The sequence below is a fragment of the Coregonus lavaretus genome (assembly GCF_964263955.1).
Source record: "Coregonus lavaretus genome assembly, contig: HAP1_SCAFFOLD_3591, whole genome shotgun sequence".
NCBI classification, from domain to species: domain Eukaryota; kingdom Metazoa; phylum Chordata; class Actinopteri; order Salmoniformes; family Salmonidae; genus Coregonus; species Coregonus lavaretus.
Window position 1 is genome coordinate 1 of NW_028159986.1, and position 17,500 is coordinate 17,500.

The 17,500-nt window shown below is 48.5% G+C and overlaps 1 protein-coding gene across 1 annotated transcript in view; it reads left to right on the plus strand.

Annotated features, from left to right (window-relative positions):
• Positions 1-840: 840 nt before the first annotated feature.
• LOC311122286 (CD82 antigen-like) overlaps positions 841-17,500 on the plus strand; it is a 38,112-nt gene continuing 21,452 nt past the window's right edge. Inside the window, exons 1-2 of the mRNA XM_084196672.1 lie at positions 841-913; positions 8,125-8,197. Coding sequence (XP_084052798.1) covers positions 851-913; positions 8,125-8,197 — 136 coding nt within the window. The 5' untranslated portion in view covers positions 841-850. The remainder of the gene's footprint in view (positions 914-8,124; positions 8,198-17,500) is intronic.

Here is a 17,500-nt window from a genome sequence, read left to right on the forward strand (position 1 = left end):
GCAGTGGTGTAAAAATACTTTAAAGTACTACTTAAGTAGTTTTGGGGGTATCTGTACTTTACAATGTATATTTTAGACAACTTTTACGTCACTACATTCCTAAAGAAAATGATGTATGTTTTACTCCATACATTTTCCCTGACATCCAAAAGTACTTTCTGAATGTTTAGCAGGTCAGGAAAATGGTCCAGTTCATACACTTATCAAGAGAACATCCCTGGTCATCCCTACTGCCTCTGATCTGGAGGACTTACTAAACACAAATGCTTTGTTTGTAAATGATGTCTGAGTGTTGGAGTGTGCCCCTGGCTATCCATACATTTTTTAAATCGTGCTGTGTGTTTTGCTTAATATAAGGAATTTTAAAATGATTTATGCTTTTACTTTTGATACTTAAGTATCACACACACACACACACACACACACACTGCCTACAGCAAATCCAGACACATAGACACACACACACACACTGCCGACAGCAAATCCAGACACATAGACACACACACACACACACACACACACTGCCTACAGCAAATCCAGACACATTGACACACACTCACACACACACACACACACACACACTGCCTACAGCAAATCCAGACACATTGACACACACACACACACACACACACTGCCTACAGCAAATCAAGACACATTGACACACACACTCTATGTGGATCATGTCCCCTCTGTACTTTGATGCCATCGTGTTAAACTCTTTAGTAGACCCCAGTGATGTCTGACTGACCTGTGATTATCTTAATGATTTTATCATATTAATGCTTTAGGTACGCTTCAAATAAAGTATTACTAAATATTTTGTCTTCTGTTTATTCACAGAGCGATCACCATGGGGAAAGGCTGCGTGACGGCAACCAAGTACTTCCTGTTCCTCTTCAACGTCCTCTTCTTCGTAAGTATCTTATTCCCCAGAAACAGATGACTGACCTATACAGTGCAGTACCTTAGCCTCTACACTGAGTGGACAAAACATGCATGACAATAACCGGCTGACAAAATGTCATGATCGCCACAGCCCTATTGCCATGTTGGACTGGTTTGAGATGAAAATGTGAACTCACCAACACACACCAACTAATCGTTCATCCTTGTCCTCTGTTTCACTCTCTCATTCTCTATGACATCATTCTCACTTTTTCTTTCTGTCTTTCCAAATATGTTCCTAGTGACCATACAGCTCTATAACTGAATATAGGTCTCTCTTTGCTCTCTCGCTCTCTCTCTCGCTCTCTCTCTCATGCACTCTTTCTCCCTCCATCTCGCTCCCCTCCCTCCATCTCTCTCTCTCATGCCCTCTCTCTTTCTCCCCCTCTCTCTCCCTCTCACCCCCCTCCATCCATCCCTCTATCTTCTCTTGCTCTTTCTCTCTCCCTGGTTTCTTAATTAGAGAGCAGATTAAGTGTTTGTGGCCTGGTTACCACAGCGATACTCATCCACTCAGTCCCAGGCTCCCACAATCCCTCTCTCTCTCTCTCTCCTCTCTCTCCATCATCCCTCATTCCCATCCCTGAACAGAGGAAATTAAACGTGTGATCCAGAGCTTAAGACCTTTAAGTTACACTCCATGGGGATGTCTGTTGTGACCCCACTTCTAACAGGGCTGCTGTTGAGAAACTAGAATGGAACCCCACTACTAAACAGGGCTGCTGTTGAGAAACTAGAATGGAACCCCACTACTAACAGGGCTGCTGTTGAGAAACTAGAATGGAACCCCACTACTAACAGGGCTGCTGTTGAGAAACTAGAATGGAACCCCACTACTAAACAGGGCTGCTGTTGAGAAACTAGAATGTAACCCCACTACTAACAGGGCTGCTGTTGAGAAACTAGAATGGAACCCCACTACTAACAGGGCTGCTGTTGAGAAACTAGAATGGAACCCCACTACTAAACGGGACTGCTGTTGAGAAACTAGAATGGAACCCCACTACTAAACAGGGCTGCTGTTGAGAAACTAGAATGGAACCCCACTACTAACAGGGCTGCTGTTGAGAAACTAGAATGGAACCCCACTACTAAACAGGGCTGCTGTTGAGAAACTAGAATGGAACCCCACTACTAAACAGGGCTGCTGTTGAGAAACTAGAATGGAACCCCACTACTAAACAGGGCTGCTGTTGAGAAACTAGAATGGAACCCCACTACTAACAGGGCTGCTGTTGAGAAACTAGAATGGAACCCCACTACTAAACAGGGCTGCTGTTGAGAAACTAGAATGGAACCCCACTACTAACAGGGCTGCTGTTGAGAAACTAGAATGGAACCCCACTACTAACAGGGCTGCTGTTGAGAAACTAGAATGGAACCCCACTACTAAACAGGGCTGCTGTTGAGAAACTAGAATGGAACCCCACTACTAACAGGGCTGCTGTTGAGAAACTAGAATGGAACCCCACTACTAACAGGGCTGCTGTTGAGAAACTAGAATGGAACCCCACTACTAAACAGGGCTGCTGTTGAGAAACTAGAATGGAACCCCACTACTAACAGGGCTGCTGTTGAGAAACTAGAATGGAACCCCACTACTAAACAGGGCTGCTGTTGAGAAACTAGAATGGAACCCCACTACTAACAGGGCTGCTGTTGAGGTACAGAGCAGCTCCAGTGTTAATGTGCAGACAGAGCAGCTCCAGTGTTAATGTGCAGACAGAGCAGCTCCAGTGTTAATGTGCAGACAGAGCAGCTCCAGTGTTAATGTGCAGACAGAGCAGCAGATCTCCCCTGTCCGGCTATGGAACATTACTCCTGACGATCTCCCCTGTCTGGCTATGGAACATTACTCCTGACGATCTCCCCTGTCTGGCTATAGAACATTACTCCTGACGATCTCCCCTGTCTGGCTATGGAACATTACTCCTGACGATCTCCCCTGTCCGGCTATGGAACATTACTCCTGACGATCTCCCCTGTCTGGCTATGGAACATTACTCCTGGTGATCTCCCCTGTCTGGCTATGGAACATTACTCCTGACGATCTCCCCTGTCTGGCTATGGAACATTACTCCTGGTGATCTCCCCTGTCTGGCTATGGAACATTACTCCTGACGATCTCCCCTGTCTGGCTATGGAACATTACTCCTGGTGATCTCCCCTGTCTGGCTATGGAACATTACTCCTGGTGATCTCCCCTGTCTGGCTATGGAACATTACTCCTGATGATCTCCCCTGTCTGGCTATGGACGATCTCCCCTGTCCGGCTATGGAACATTACTCCTGATGATCTCCCCTGTCTGGCTATGGACGATCTCCCCTGTCCGGCTATGGAACATTACTCCTGGTGATCTCCCCTGTCTGGCTATGGAACATTACTCCTGGTGATCTGCCCTGTCTGGCTATGGAACATTACTCCTGACGATCTCCCCTGTCTGGCTATGGAACATTACTCCTGACGATCTCCCCTGTCTGGCTATGGAACATTACTCCTGATGATCTCCCCTGTCTGGCTATGGAACATTACTCCTGATGATCTCCCCTGTCTGGCTATGGAACATTACTCCTGACGATCTCCCCTGTCTGGCTATGGAACATTACTCCTGACGATCTCCCCTGTCTGGCTATGGAACATTACTCCTGACGATCTCCCCTGTCTGGCTATGGAACATTACTCCTGACGATCTCCCCTGTCTGGCTATGGAGCATTACTCCTGTTGATCTCCCCTGTCTGGCTATAGAACATTACTCCTGACGATCTCCCCTGTCTGGCTATGGAACATTACTCCTGACGATCTCCCCTGTCTGGCTATGGAACATTACTCCTGGTGATCTCCCCTGTCTGGCTATGGAACATTACTCCTGACGATCTCCCTGTCCGGCTATGGAACATTACTCCTGACGATCTCCCCTGTCTGGCTATGGAACATTACTCCTGGTGATCTCCCCTGTCTGGCTATGGAACATTACTCCTGGTGATCTCCCCTGTCTGGCTATGGAACATTACTCCTGGTGATCTCCCCTGTCCGGCTATGGAACATTACTCCTGGTGATCTCCCCTGTCTGGCTATAGAACATTACTCCTGACGATCTCCCCTGTCTGGCTATGGAACATTACTCCTGACGATCTCCCCTGTCCGGCTATAGAACATTACTCCTGGTGATCTCCCCTGTCTGGCTATGGAACATTACTCCTGACGATCTCCCCTGTCTGGCTATGGAACATTACTCCTGACGATCTCCCCTGTCTGGCTATGGAACATTACTCCTGACGATCTCCCCTGTCCGGCTATGGAACATTACTCCTGGTGATCTCCCCTGTCTGGCTATGGAACATTACTCCTGACGATCTCCCCTGTCTGGCTATGGAACATTACTCCTGACGATCTCCCCTGTCTGGCTATGGAACATTACTCCTGACGATCTCCCCTGTCCGGCTATGGAACATTACTCCTGACGATCTCCCCTGTCTGGCTATGGAACATTACTCCTGACGATCTCCCCTGTCCGGCTATGGAACATTACTCCTGACGATCTCCCCTGTCTGGCTATGGAACATTACTCCTGACGATCTCCCCTGTCTGGCTATAGAACATTACTCCTGACGATCTCCCCTGTCTGGCTATGGAACATTACTCCTGACGATCTCCCCTGTCTGGCTATAGAACATTACTCCTGACGATCTCCCCTGTCTGGCTATGGAACATTACTCCTGGTGATCTCCCCTGTCTGGCTATGGAGCATTACTCCTGACGATCTCCCCTGTCCGGCTATGGAACATTACTCCTGGTGATCTCCCCTGTCTGGCTATGGAACATTACTCCTGGTGATCTCCCCTGTCTGGCTATGGAACATTACTCCTGACGATCTCCCCTGTCTGGCTATGGAACATTACTCCTGACGATCTCCCCTGTCTGGCTATGGAACATTACTCCTGACGATCTCCCCTGTCTGGCTATGGAACATTACTCCTGACGATCTCCCCTGTCTGGCTATGGAACATTACTCCTGACGATCTCCCCTGTCTGGCTATGGAACATTACTCCTGACGATCTCCCCTGTCCAGCTATGGAGCATTACTCCTGACGATCTCCCCTGTCTGGCTATGGAACATTACTCCTGACGATCTCCCCTCTCTGGCTATGGAACATTACTCCTGACGATCTCCCCTCTCTGGCTATGGAACATTACTCCTGACGATCTCCCCTGTCTGGCTATGGAACATTACTCCTGACGATCTCCCCTGTCTGGCTATGGAACATTACTCCTGGTGATCTCCCCTGTCTGTCTATGGAACATTACTCCTGACGATCTCCCCTGTCTGGCTATGGAACATTACTCCTGATGATCTCCCCTGTCTGGCTATGGAACATTACTCCTGATGATCTCCCCTGTCTGGCTATGGAACATTACTCCTGATGATCTCCCCTGTCTGGCTATGGAACATTACTCCTGGTGATCTCCCCTGTCTGGCTATGGAACATTACTCCTGATGATCTCCCCTGTCTGGCTATGGAACATTACTCCTGACGATCTCCCCTGTCTGGCTATGGAACATTACTCCTGACGATCTCCCCTGTCTGGCTATGGAACATTACTCCTGACGATCTCCCCTGTCCGGCTATGGAACATTACTCCTGGTGATCTCCCCTGTCTGGCTATGGAACATTACTCCTGACGATCTCCCCTGTCTGGCTATGGAACATTACTCCTGACGATCTCCCCTGTCTGGCTATGGAACATTACTCCTGACGATCTCCCCTGTCTGGCTATGGAACATTACTCCTGACGATCTCCCCTGTCCGGCTATGGAACATTACTCCTGACGATCTCCCCTGTCTGGCTATGGAACATTACTCCTGACGATCTCCCCTGTCTGGCTATGGAACATTACTCCTGACGATCTCCCCTGTCTGGCTATGGAACATTACTCCTGACGATCTCCCCTGTCTGGCTATGGAGCATTACTCCTGGTGATCTCCCCTGTCTGGCTATGGAACATTACTCCTGGTGATCTCCCCTGTCTGGCTATGGAACATTACTCCTGACGATCTCCCCTGTCTGGCTATGGAACATTACTCCTGACGATCTCCCCTGTCTGGCTATGGAACATTACTCCTGGTGATCTCCCCTGTCTGGCTATGGAACATTACTCCTGGTGATCTCCCCTGTCTGGCTATGGAACATTACTCCTGACGATCTCCCCTGTCTGGCTATGGAACATTACTCCTGACGATCTCCCCTGTCTGGCTATGGAACATTACTCCTGGTGATCTCCCCTGTCCGGCTATGGAACATTACTCCTGACGATCTCCCCTGTCTGGCTATGGAACATTACTCCTGACGATCTCCCCTGTCTGGCTATGGAACATTACTCCTGACGATCTCCCCTGTCTGGCTATGGAACATTACTCCTGACGATCTCCCCTGTCTGGCTATGGAACATTACTCCTGACGATCTCCCCTGTCTGGCTATGGAACATTACTCCTGACGATCTCCCCTGTCTGGCTATGGAACATTACTCCTGACGATCTCCCCTGTCTGGCTATGGAACATTACTCCTGACGATCTCCCCTGTCTGGCTATGGAACATTACTCCTGACGATCTCCCCTGTCTGGCTATGGAACATTACTCCTGACGATCTCCCCTGTCTGGCTATGGAACATTACTCCTGACGATCTCCCCTGTCTGGCTATGGAACATTACTCCTGGTGATCTCCCCTGTCTGTCTATGGAACATTACTCCTGGTGATCTCCCCTGTCTGGCTATGGAACATTACTCCTGACGATCTCCCCTGTCTGGCTATGGAACATTACTCCTGACGATCTCCCCTGTCTGTCTATGGAACATTACTCCTGGTGATCTCCCCTGTCTGGCTATGGAACATTACTCCTGGTGATATCCCCTGTCTGGCTATGGGACATTACTCCTGACGATCTCCCCTGTCTGGCTATGGAACATTACTCCTGGTGATCTCCCCTGTCTGGCTATGGAACATTACTCCTGACGATCTCCCCTGTCCGGCTATGGAACATTACTCCTGACGATCTCCCCTGTCTGGCTATGGAACATTACTTCTGGCGATCTCCCCTGTCTGGCTATGGAACATTACTCCTGGTGATCTCCCCTGTCTGGCTATAGAACATTACTCCTGGTGATCTCCCCTGTCTGGCTATGGAGCATTACTCCTGACGATCTCCCCTGTCTGGCTATGGGACATTACTCCTGACGATCTCCCCTGTCTGGCTATGGAACATTACTCCTGACGATCTCCCCTGTCTGGCTATGGAACATTACTCCTGGTGATCTCCCCTGTCTGGCTATGGAACATTACTCCTGACGATCTCCCCTGTCCGGCCATGGAACATTACTCCTGGTGATCTCCCCTGTCTGGCTATGGAACATTACTCCTGACGATCTCCCCTGTCTGGCTATGGAACATTACTCCTGGTGATCTCCCCTGTCTGGCTATGGAACATTACTCCTGACGATCTCCCCTGTCTGGCTATGGAACATTACTCCTGGTGATCTCCCCTGTCTGGCTATGGAACATTACTCCTGACGATCTCCCCTGTCTGGCTATGGAACATTACTCCTGGTGATCTCCCCTGTCTGGCTATGGAACATTACTCCTGACGATCTCCCCTGTCTGGCTATGGAACATTACTCCTGGTGATCTCCCCTGTCTGGCTATGGAACATTACTCCTGACGATCTCCCCTGTCTGGCTATGGAACATTACTCCTGGTGATCTCCCCTGTCTGGCTATGGAACATTACTCCTGACGATCTCCCCTGTCCGGCTATGGAACATTACTCCTGGTGATATCCCCTGTCTGGCTATGGAACATTACTCCTGGTGATCTCCCCTGTCTGGCTATGGAACATTACTCCTGACGATCTCCCCTGTCTGGCTATGGAACATTACTCCTGACGATCTCCCCTGTCTGGCTATGGAACATTACTCCTGACGATCTCCCCTGTCTGGCTATGGAACATTACTCCTGACGATCTCCCCTGTCCGGCTATGGAACATTACTTCTGGCGATCTCCCCTGTCTGGCTATGGAACATTACTTCTGGCCAACAGCACCCACTTATTTACAGAACTTAGTAGAGTTGAGCATGTCTTATTTAGCATTTTGTATTGACTCTCTCTCTCTCTCTCTGCAGCTGTTTGGTGCCCTCATCATGGGGTCCGGACTGTGGGTCCTTCTGGACAATGAGAGTTTCATAGTCGTCCTGCGTAAGTGCCTTTATCAAACTACCCTTACTAATGTGGCAAGTCATTTCAACAGAGGAATGGAAGAAAGATTGTCAAACTGTCTGCATAGTTAAAGCCTGTTCCGTTTTCTTTAACATTATAAAACAATCCAAAAGGATCCCTAAACCGATGTAAAAAAGCACTAAAACCATTTGGAAAAGAAGCCATTTGGTAGTTTTCTAGTTGGCTGATGTTTAGTCTAACATATTGCCAGGGGCTCTTCCTCTAATCCACTTGTTGGAGTGAACACTGAACAACAACACATGGACCAATTATTAATTGCACTTTTGAACGCATGCCAATGTTCAGCTTTTTCCTTTTAGAACCGCAAGTGTGTGTACTGTGTGTGTGTACTGTGTGTGTACTGTGTGTGTGTGTACTGTGTGTGTGTGTACTGTGTGTGTGTGTACTGTGTGTACTGTGTGTACTGTGTGTACTGTGTGTGTGTGTGTGTACTGTGTGTGTGTGTACTGTGTGTGTGTACTGTGTGTGTACTGTGTGTGTGTCTGTGTGTGTGTGTGTACTGTGTGTACTGTGTGTGTACTGTGTGTACTGTGTGTGTGTGTGTACTGTGTGTGTGTGTACTGTGTGTACTGTGTGTGTGTGTGTGTGTGTGTGTGTGTGTACTGTGTGTGTACTGGTGTGTGTGTACTGTGTGTGTGTGTCTGTGTGTGTGTGTGTACTGTGTGTGTGTACTGTGTGTGTGTGTCTGTGTGTGTGTACTGTCTGTGTGTGTGTGTACTGTGTGTGTGTGTGTACTGTGTGTACTGTCTGTGTGTGTCTGTGTGTGTCTGTGTGTGTGTGTGTACTGTGTACTGTGTGTGTACTGTGTGTGTGTGTGTACTTGTGTGTGTGTGTGTGTGTAGATGCCTGTTGCCACATCCTATTGTTCCATTAGAAGGCCATAGGAAGCAGTGAAAGGGATTCCTACCTTCCTCCCCCCTGCTCTCCCCCTCTCCTCTAGCTCTCTACCCCCCTCTCCCTCTCCCCTCTCCCCTCTCCCCTCTCCTACTCCACTCCTCTCCCTCTCCCCTCCTCTCCCTCTTCCTCTCCCCCTCCCCCTCCCCTCTCCCCTCCCCTCCCCTCCCCTCCTCCTCTCCCTCTCCCCTCTCCCTCTCCCTCTCCCTCCCCTCCCCTCCCCCTCCCCTCCCCTGCTCCTCTCCTCCTCCCTCCTCAGCCAGGGCACTCCTATCCCATCTTCCCTGTCTGGCTGTGGACCAGACGTGTGTGTGCTCATGCTGTGTCTCTGTGGACTGCTGCCTAGTGCCTGTTTAACCCGTGATACAGTGTAGGTGGATCCACAGCAGCCACACTCTTTTTATTTAGTTATTGTGATTTTTCAAGAGCGAATCAGTATGTAGGGTGTTTTTTTACTCCCTTTTTGTCTCTCCCACAACGTTATTCCTCTCTCCTACAGCGTTATTCCTCTCTCCTACAGCGTTATTCCTCTCTTCTACAGCGTTATTCCTCTCTCCTACAGCGTTATTCCTCTCTCCTACAGCGTTTATTCCTCTCTCCTACAGCGTTATTCCTCTCTCCTACAGCGTTATTCCTCTCTCCTACAGCGTTATTCCTCTCTCCTACAGCGTTATTCCTCTCTCCTACAGCGTTATTCCTCTCTCCTACAGCGTTATTCCTCTCTCCTACAGCGTTATTCCTGACTCCTACAGCGTTATTCCTCCCTCCTACAGCATCCATCACAATTACATGCACACTGCCAATTATGCAAATTAGGTGATGAGGTCATCTAGCGACTTCTAGGACAGCCAATAGCTACTCTCTTTACTGAGGAGTTGGCAACACTGCCACCATCTTTCTTGCTTCCTTGTCCCACAATGCCGACAGGTATGACGTTTTTTTTTTTTGCGTGCCTCGTCTAAACGCAGCTTTAGCCTAGCTAGCTTTTCTGGGTCAGTCAAGACAGGGCCTCTGTAATCACACGAGGTGATAAACAACTAGGGGATAGTTTAGTCTACCAGCGCCAGTCGACTTGGTTGCTCTCCTCTCCACCTCGTCACTCACGTTTGAGCTGCTGCTCTGCTTTTGAGCCTCTCGCGCTCCCTCGTGCATTACAGCTCCGCTAATAAAGTTAGCAAAAAAAGCTTTTTTTTTTATCCTCATACTAATGTTACAGCATAGATATTTGTTTAATTGTCCCCCCCAAAGTTGAAAATTGTGGATCGGACTATGGATCTGTCTCCATCCGTAACGTTCGTCACGCGCGATATCTCAGACGGCACTGGCCAGATATTGACAAAACTTGGGTGAATGATGTGTTTTGCCGTAGACATCCGGCATTTACACAATTACATTGATCTGCCCAAGGGGGAGCTATAGTGATTTAACTGAAATGTGTTAGTCACATGCGATACATCATTCGTGTGGGACGACATGTTTATTTTATTTTTCCCTTTATGATGATGATGATGGGGACCTGTTAGGGGTCGTTTTGTGATAACTGCATTATGATTTTAATTTTGTGAACTTTTCGGTTAGGGATTTTTCCGGTTAAGGATCCCAATTTCGTTTGAACGTTCACACCCCTCCCTAGGCGCTCAATCAGGACAGTCAAAGAATGCCTTCATCTGAAAATCAGTGCTAGCTATCGCTTTTAAATAGTGTTCACGTTCACCACTGGTCCATCTAGTTTTCTGATGATTAACACCACTGGTCCCATCTGGTTTTCTGATGATTAACACCACTGGTCCATCTGGTTGTCTGATGATTAACACCACTGGTCCATCTAGTTTTCTGATGATTAACACCACTGGTCCATCTAGTTGTACACATTGATCTGGTACTGGTACTCCCCTGTATATAGCTCCAACAGTGATCTGGTACTGGTACTCCCTGTATATAGCTCCACATTGATCTGGTACTGGTACTTCCTGTATATAGCTCCACATTGATCTGGTACTGGTACTCCCTGTATATAGCTCCACATTGATCTGGTACTGGTACTCCTTGTATATTTTATTTTATTCCTCTTGTGTTACTATTTTTGCATCGTTGGGAAGGGCTCTTAAAGCATAAAGAAGGGCTCTTAAAGCGGCAATCAGCATTTGAAAATAATGAAGCCTACTCCCCACCCCTATTTAAGTAAAAAGCTCAGGGATGGGGTTGGAGAAATGTAACCACTCTCAAATTCATAGACTGAGCTATTGATACAAGGACTCACCATCCATGATATCAAAATTATAGTTGAACCATGTTTTGAGGCTATACATTAGTTGTTTTACAGTTACTTGAATAATTATTTAAATTATTAAACAACAATTATTAAACAGTGGAGTAAAACAAGCTTATATTATGGGTTCTGACGGGGTACGACAGTTGAACAAAGTTTGAGGCATTTATAAGTTATATTCTTCAAGAATCAATGGGTACATACAGTGTATCATAAATGTATAAGTCCAAAAATAGATGTAGCAACCGCAGATTGCCCCTTTTTAAGCAAGCGTTTCACAGTGAAGTCAACCGCAGAGTGCCCCTTTTTTAAGCAAGCGTTTCACAGTGAAGTCAACCGCAGAGTGCCCCTTTTTTAAGCAAGCATTTCACAGTGAAGTCAACCGCAGAGTGCCCCTTTTTTAAGCAAGCATTTCACAGTGAAGTCTACACCCGTATTCAGAGCATGTGACTAATAAAATGTGATTTGGTTGGTCTGGGGCGCAGTCGCCAGGTGCTCTCACCATGGACACTAGCCTCTTTCTGCTACTGCTACTGGGACAGGCATCAGCATGCGTCACATCATCAGCCTGGAGCAGCAGAGACCTCTCTGCCTCGCCCACCGCACACGACAGCCCCCCTCTCTGCCTCACCCACCGCACACGACAGCCCCCCTCTCTGCCTCTCCCACCGCACACGACAGCCCTCTCTCTGCCTCACTCACCATCATCACACAGGGTGCATTAACGAGAGAGAGAGAGAGAGAGAGAGAGAGAGAGAGAGAGAGAGAGAGAGAGAGAGAGAGAGAGAGAGAGAGAGAGAGAGAGAGGAGAGAGAGAGAGAGAGAGAGAGAGAGAGAGAGAGAGAGAGAGAGAAGAGAGAGAGAGAGAGAGAGAGAGAGGAGAGAGAGGAGAGGAGAGAGGAGAGAGAGAGAGAGAGAGAGAGGAGAGAGAGAGAGAGGAGAGAGAGAGAGAGGAGAGAGAGAGAGAGAGAGAGAGAGAGAGAGAGAGGAGAGAGAGAGAGGAGAGAGAGAGAGGAGAGAGAGAGAGGAGAGAGAGAGAGAGAGAGAGAGAGAGAGAGGAGAGAGAGAGAGAGAGAGAGAGAGAGAGAGACGGGGGGGACGGACGGAAAGAATGAAAGACGGAAGAATGAATGTGTGTCGTTCTCTTGATGGAGGTTGGATCAGGGTTTGGAGTGTGGCCATCCAACAAGACCTACAGTGGTGTGGATCTGTAGAGTGAGCGTGAAGCGCACAGACTTCTGCTTTGTGTCCGACATAAAGAACCCTTATTGACTTGACTCAACGGCACGCGTTCCTTTTGTGCTTGTTAGAATACAGATGGGGTTCGTCCCAAAATGCCACCCTATTCCCTATATAGTGCACTACTTCCTGTGGGGGGGGGTAGGGTACCATTTGGGATGCCCCCACGATGATCACAGCAGCATCTCAGCTTGAATCAATGACCTGCTTGATACATGTGAAACGGGAGATGAAATCACTGCTTTGAGATGGTGTGAGATAGTGTTTTGCCCGGTATACCGGTACCACGGTAATATCACGGTGCCAAAACCTCATGATACCAACATTTTTTTTAGAATACTACTACTGAATTTTAAACAGCCCTACAGATCTAAAGCACCTGCTGGCGCCTGTTTATAAAATGTTTTATAAAGTCATTTAGTCCGCTCTTCACGTGCATCTATTCCTCTGTCAGTTTAAAAAATATATAATTCAGCCGTGATGGCGAGCGGGGATCCAGACCCTTGATGAGTGTTCTGGTAGATTTGTAGATTTGTTACATCGGAGCAGCGAGCAAAGCGAGCAATGTTGATACATTGTATAATTTCACCGCCTGTTTTAACCAAGAGCACAGGCCAGTCGGAGTAGACTTTGCTGTCAGTTCACTGTCATGCAGCCTCTCAGTGTCAGAGAGGGAAAACAGAGCACCAGCTTCGCAACAGGCATGCTTGCAGCTTTACAGCAAAGAAAAGGGCTTGTCTCTATCCTAAACGGTTCAAAACATTCTGACCCATATTACCAGAGACCTTCTTTCTTTCTGTCGGGATTCGTGCACGTTTTATATAATTTCACAAACCATGTCGCAGGCCGTTTTAAATTAATCCCGCGTCGCTAATTATTGGTTTGATAACAAACAGCGTCATGTTCAGTCATGTTACCTAGCTAGCTAACAACCTGCCTAACTTGACAGTAGGTTTAGGCACATCTGATTGGCCCAGGAAGAAAGGAAAATGGTCTCCTACTCATGAGATGTGCTTCAGAGGTAGGATTCATACAGACCTAATGGAAGACTAAACTATATAACAACGATCTCTTTCTGGTGCTCCTTACATTCTGTTTGGTGCCTAACCTTTTAAAAGTTGAGAGCAGTGCGTGTGTGTGTGTGTGTGTGTTTATGAGAGTGAGGGAGACAGAGTGAGTGTGGGAAGGGAGGGAGAGTGAGTGTGGGAAGGAGGAGGAGAGTGAGTGTGGGAAGGGAGGGAGAGTGAGTGTGGGAAGGGAGGGAGAGTGAGTGTGTGTGTGTGTGTGTGTGTCGTGTGTGTTTGTTTGAGAGAGTGGTGTGTGTGTGTGTGTGTGTGTTTATGAGAGTGAGGGAAACAGAGTGAGTGTGAGGAAGGGAGGGAGAGTGTGGTGTGTTGTGTGTGTGTGTTTTGTTTGAGAGAGTGGTGTGTGTGTGTGTGTTTATGGGAGTGAGGGAAACAGAGTGTGAGGAAGGGAGGGAGTGTGTGTGTGTGTGTGTGTGTGTTAACTGAAGAGTATAGAAGGTTTCATGCAGTGTTTTCTCCTTACTGACACAATGACATGCAGATCAATATGCATGCATGTTCCTTCCTCCAGCCAGATCACAGCTAGGCCTTTGCAAATCAGAGTAAATCAGCCATTCTATGCAGTATTCTATTATACACTGAACAGTGTGAAGTTAAATTCAATGTGTTGTATTGAGTAGAAGGTGAATTTCAGTGACAGGTTTTTTAGAGAATGTTTAGAAAAGTGTCCGGGGGACGGTGCGAACAGGACGCTAGGACACTGATTTTTTTTCCCTCCGTGATATCGCGATACTACTCCGTATCGGTAGTAAAACAGTTTGTAAAATGTTGGTATCGTGACAACACTAGTGTGAGCTGTAGAAAGGGTTTATATGAAGGTCTTAATAGTGGCCTGTAGTGGTTTGAAACAGGAGTTATGTGAGTGTGAAGATCGGTTGAAACGAAGCCCAACCAGCCTAACGATCACACCAGAGGACGACTGCGTCCCAAATGGCAGCCTATTCCCTACATATAGTGCACTACATTGGACTATATAGTGAACTAGAGCCCTATGGGCCCTGGTCAAAACTAGTGCACTATATAGTGAAAAGGGGCTGCCGTTTATACTCTGGTGTTCCCCTGTGAATTATATTTCAGTGGCAAACGCATTCCTTCACTAAGCAGTGTTGAACTTTGCTGTGTAAAGTTTGTTGGGAGTCCCCATGTCAACCATGCAAGTGTGGAGAGGGAAGATCACACGTACTTACGCACACACTCATGCAGTTACACACACACGTTCACAGGCGCACACTCCCTCCTCCCACCACCGGATTGAGAAGAGGGATCTGTTCCTTGATCTTCCTCCCTCCCTGTGATGTGCTGCAGGCTCTTCCTCCCTCCCTGTGATGTTCTGCAGGCTCTTCCTCCCTCCCTGTGATGTGCTGCAGGCCCTTCCTCCCTCCCTGTGATGTGCTGCAGGCTCTTCCTCCCTGTCTGTGATGTGCTGCAGGCTCTTCCTCCCTCCCTGTGATGTTCTGCAGGCTCTTCCTCCCTCCCTGTGATGTGCTGCAGGCCCTTCCTCCCTCCCTGTGATGTGCTGCAGGCTCTTCCTCCCTGTCTGTGATGTTCTGCAGGCTCTTCCTCCCTCCCTGTGATGTGCTGCAGGCTCTTCCTCCCTGTCTGTGATGTGCTGCAGGCTCTTCCTCCCTGCCTGTGATGTGCTGCAGGCTCTTCCTCCCTCCCTGTGATGTGCTGCAGGCTCTTCCTCCCTCCCTGTGATGTGCTGCAGGCTCTTCCTCCCTGTCTGTGATGTGCTGCAGGCTCTTCCTCCCTGTCTGTGATGTGCTGCAGGCTCTTCCTCCCTGTCTGGGATGTGCTGCAGGCTCTTCCTCCCTGTCTGGGATGTGCTGCAGGCTCTTCCTCCCTGTCTGGGATGTGCTGCAGGCTCTTCCTCCCTCCCTGTGATGTGCTGCAGGCTCTTCCTCCCTCCCTGTGATGTGCTGCAGGCTCTTCCTCCCTCCCTGTGATGTGCTGCAGGCTCTTCCTCCCTGTCTGTGATGTGCTGCAGGCTCTTCCTCCCTGTCTGGGATGTGCTGCAGGCTCTTCCTCCCTCCCTGTGATGTGCTGCAGGCTCTTCCTCCCTGTCTGTGATGTGCTGCAGGCTCTTCCTCCCTGTCTGTGATGTGCTGCAGGCTCTTCCTCCCTGTCTGTGATGTGCTGCAGGCTCTTCCTCCCTCCCTGTGATGTGCTGCAGGCTCTTCCTCCCTCCCTGTGATGTGCTGCAGGCTCTTCCTCCCTGTCTGTGATGTGCTGCAGGCTCTTCCTCCCTCCCCGTGATGTGCTGCAGGCTCTTCCTCCCTCCCTGTGATGTGCTGCAGGCTCTTCCTCCCTCCCTGTGATGTGCTGCAGGCTCTTCCTCCCTCCCTGTGATGTGTTGCAGGCTCTTCCTCCCTGTCTGTGATGTGCTGCAGGCTCTTCCTCCCTGTCTGTGATGTGCTGCAGGCTCTTCCTCCCTCCCTGTGATGTGCTGCAGGCTCTTCCTCCCTCCCTGTGATGTGCTGCAGGCTCTTCCTCCCTCCCTGTGATGTGCTGCAGGCTCTTCCTCCCTCCCTGTGATGTGCTGCAGGCTCTTCCTCCCTGTCTGTGATGTGCTGCAGGCTCTTCCTCCCTGTCTGTGATGTGCTGCAGGCTCTTCCTCCCTCCCTGTGATGTGCCAACCAGCGTTTTTGCATATTCCTTCAGTAATCCACAGTCATCCCGCTTAGAATAATAATAATAATAATAATTAGAAGAATGTTATCAGCCAGCATGGCAGTATTGAACTTCCTGTATTCCACATTGGTCACACACACTAGAGGAGTATAGCACTAACCAACCGCAGCTATTTCAGCACAGTGTTAAATAGTATACTAGTTTTGCTGTGTATTTTAGTCCACTTTGTGTCTATGACTACGACTATATACATTTGGCCGTGTTTCACGTCTTGCATAAAGCATTTCATTGTACTGTGAACCTACGCTGACAAATACTCTTAGATTTTTCATGGTGTGCCAGATGTTTCTGCCATACAGTGTAACCCTCTGGTCTCTGTCTCCAAGGATGACGTCTCCTTAAACTAAAGACCTGTTAGATCAGGTTTACTGTCCTCTCTATCCCAGTGGTGGTTTTCTGGCCTTTGCAGAGAGTTTGTCCTCCGTGACGGCACTCTGTTGGTCCAGACCTCTGGAGTGATCCACAGAACATGCTTCTCTCTTTCCTTTGAAAGCCTCAGAATGTTTGGCAGTGACACACACACACACACACACACACACACACACACACACACACACACACACACACACACACACACACACACACACTCTGAGAACAGTGTCCTCAGAGTAACATATCATTCCTCCTCTTGCCAGACATAATCTATGTCCCAAATTGCACCCTGTTCCCTATATACAGTGCACTATTTTCTTAACAGTTTAGTGCACTACTTTTTGGTCAAAAGTAGTGCACTAAATAGGGAAAAGGGTGCCATTTGGAACGCCGACCCCCTAATCTATCTCTGGCTCCAGTAGACAGTCCATAGAAGCCAGAACTCTCAGAACTTTTTCCATGACAGATATGTTGGTGTGAGATCAGCTGAGATGAGCTGCCTTAGAGGAAGATGTCTCCGTTATATTCTGGGGCGGCAGGTAGCTTAGTGGTTAAGAGCGTAGTGCCAGTAACCAAAAGGTCGCTGGTTCTAATCCCCGAGCCGACTAGGTGAAAAGTCTGTCGATGTGCCCTTGAGCAAGGCACTTAACCCTAATTGCTCCTGTAAGTCGCTCTGGATAAGAGCGTCTGCTAAATGACTAAAATGTAAAA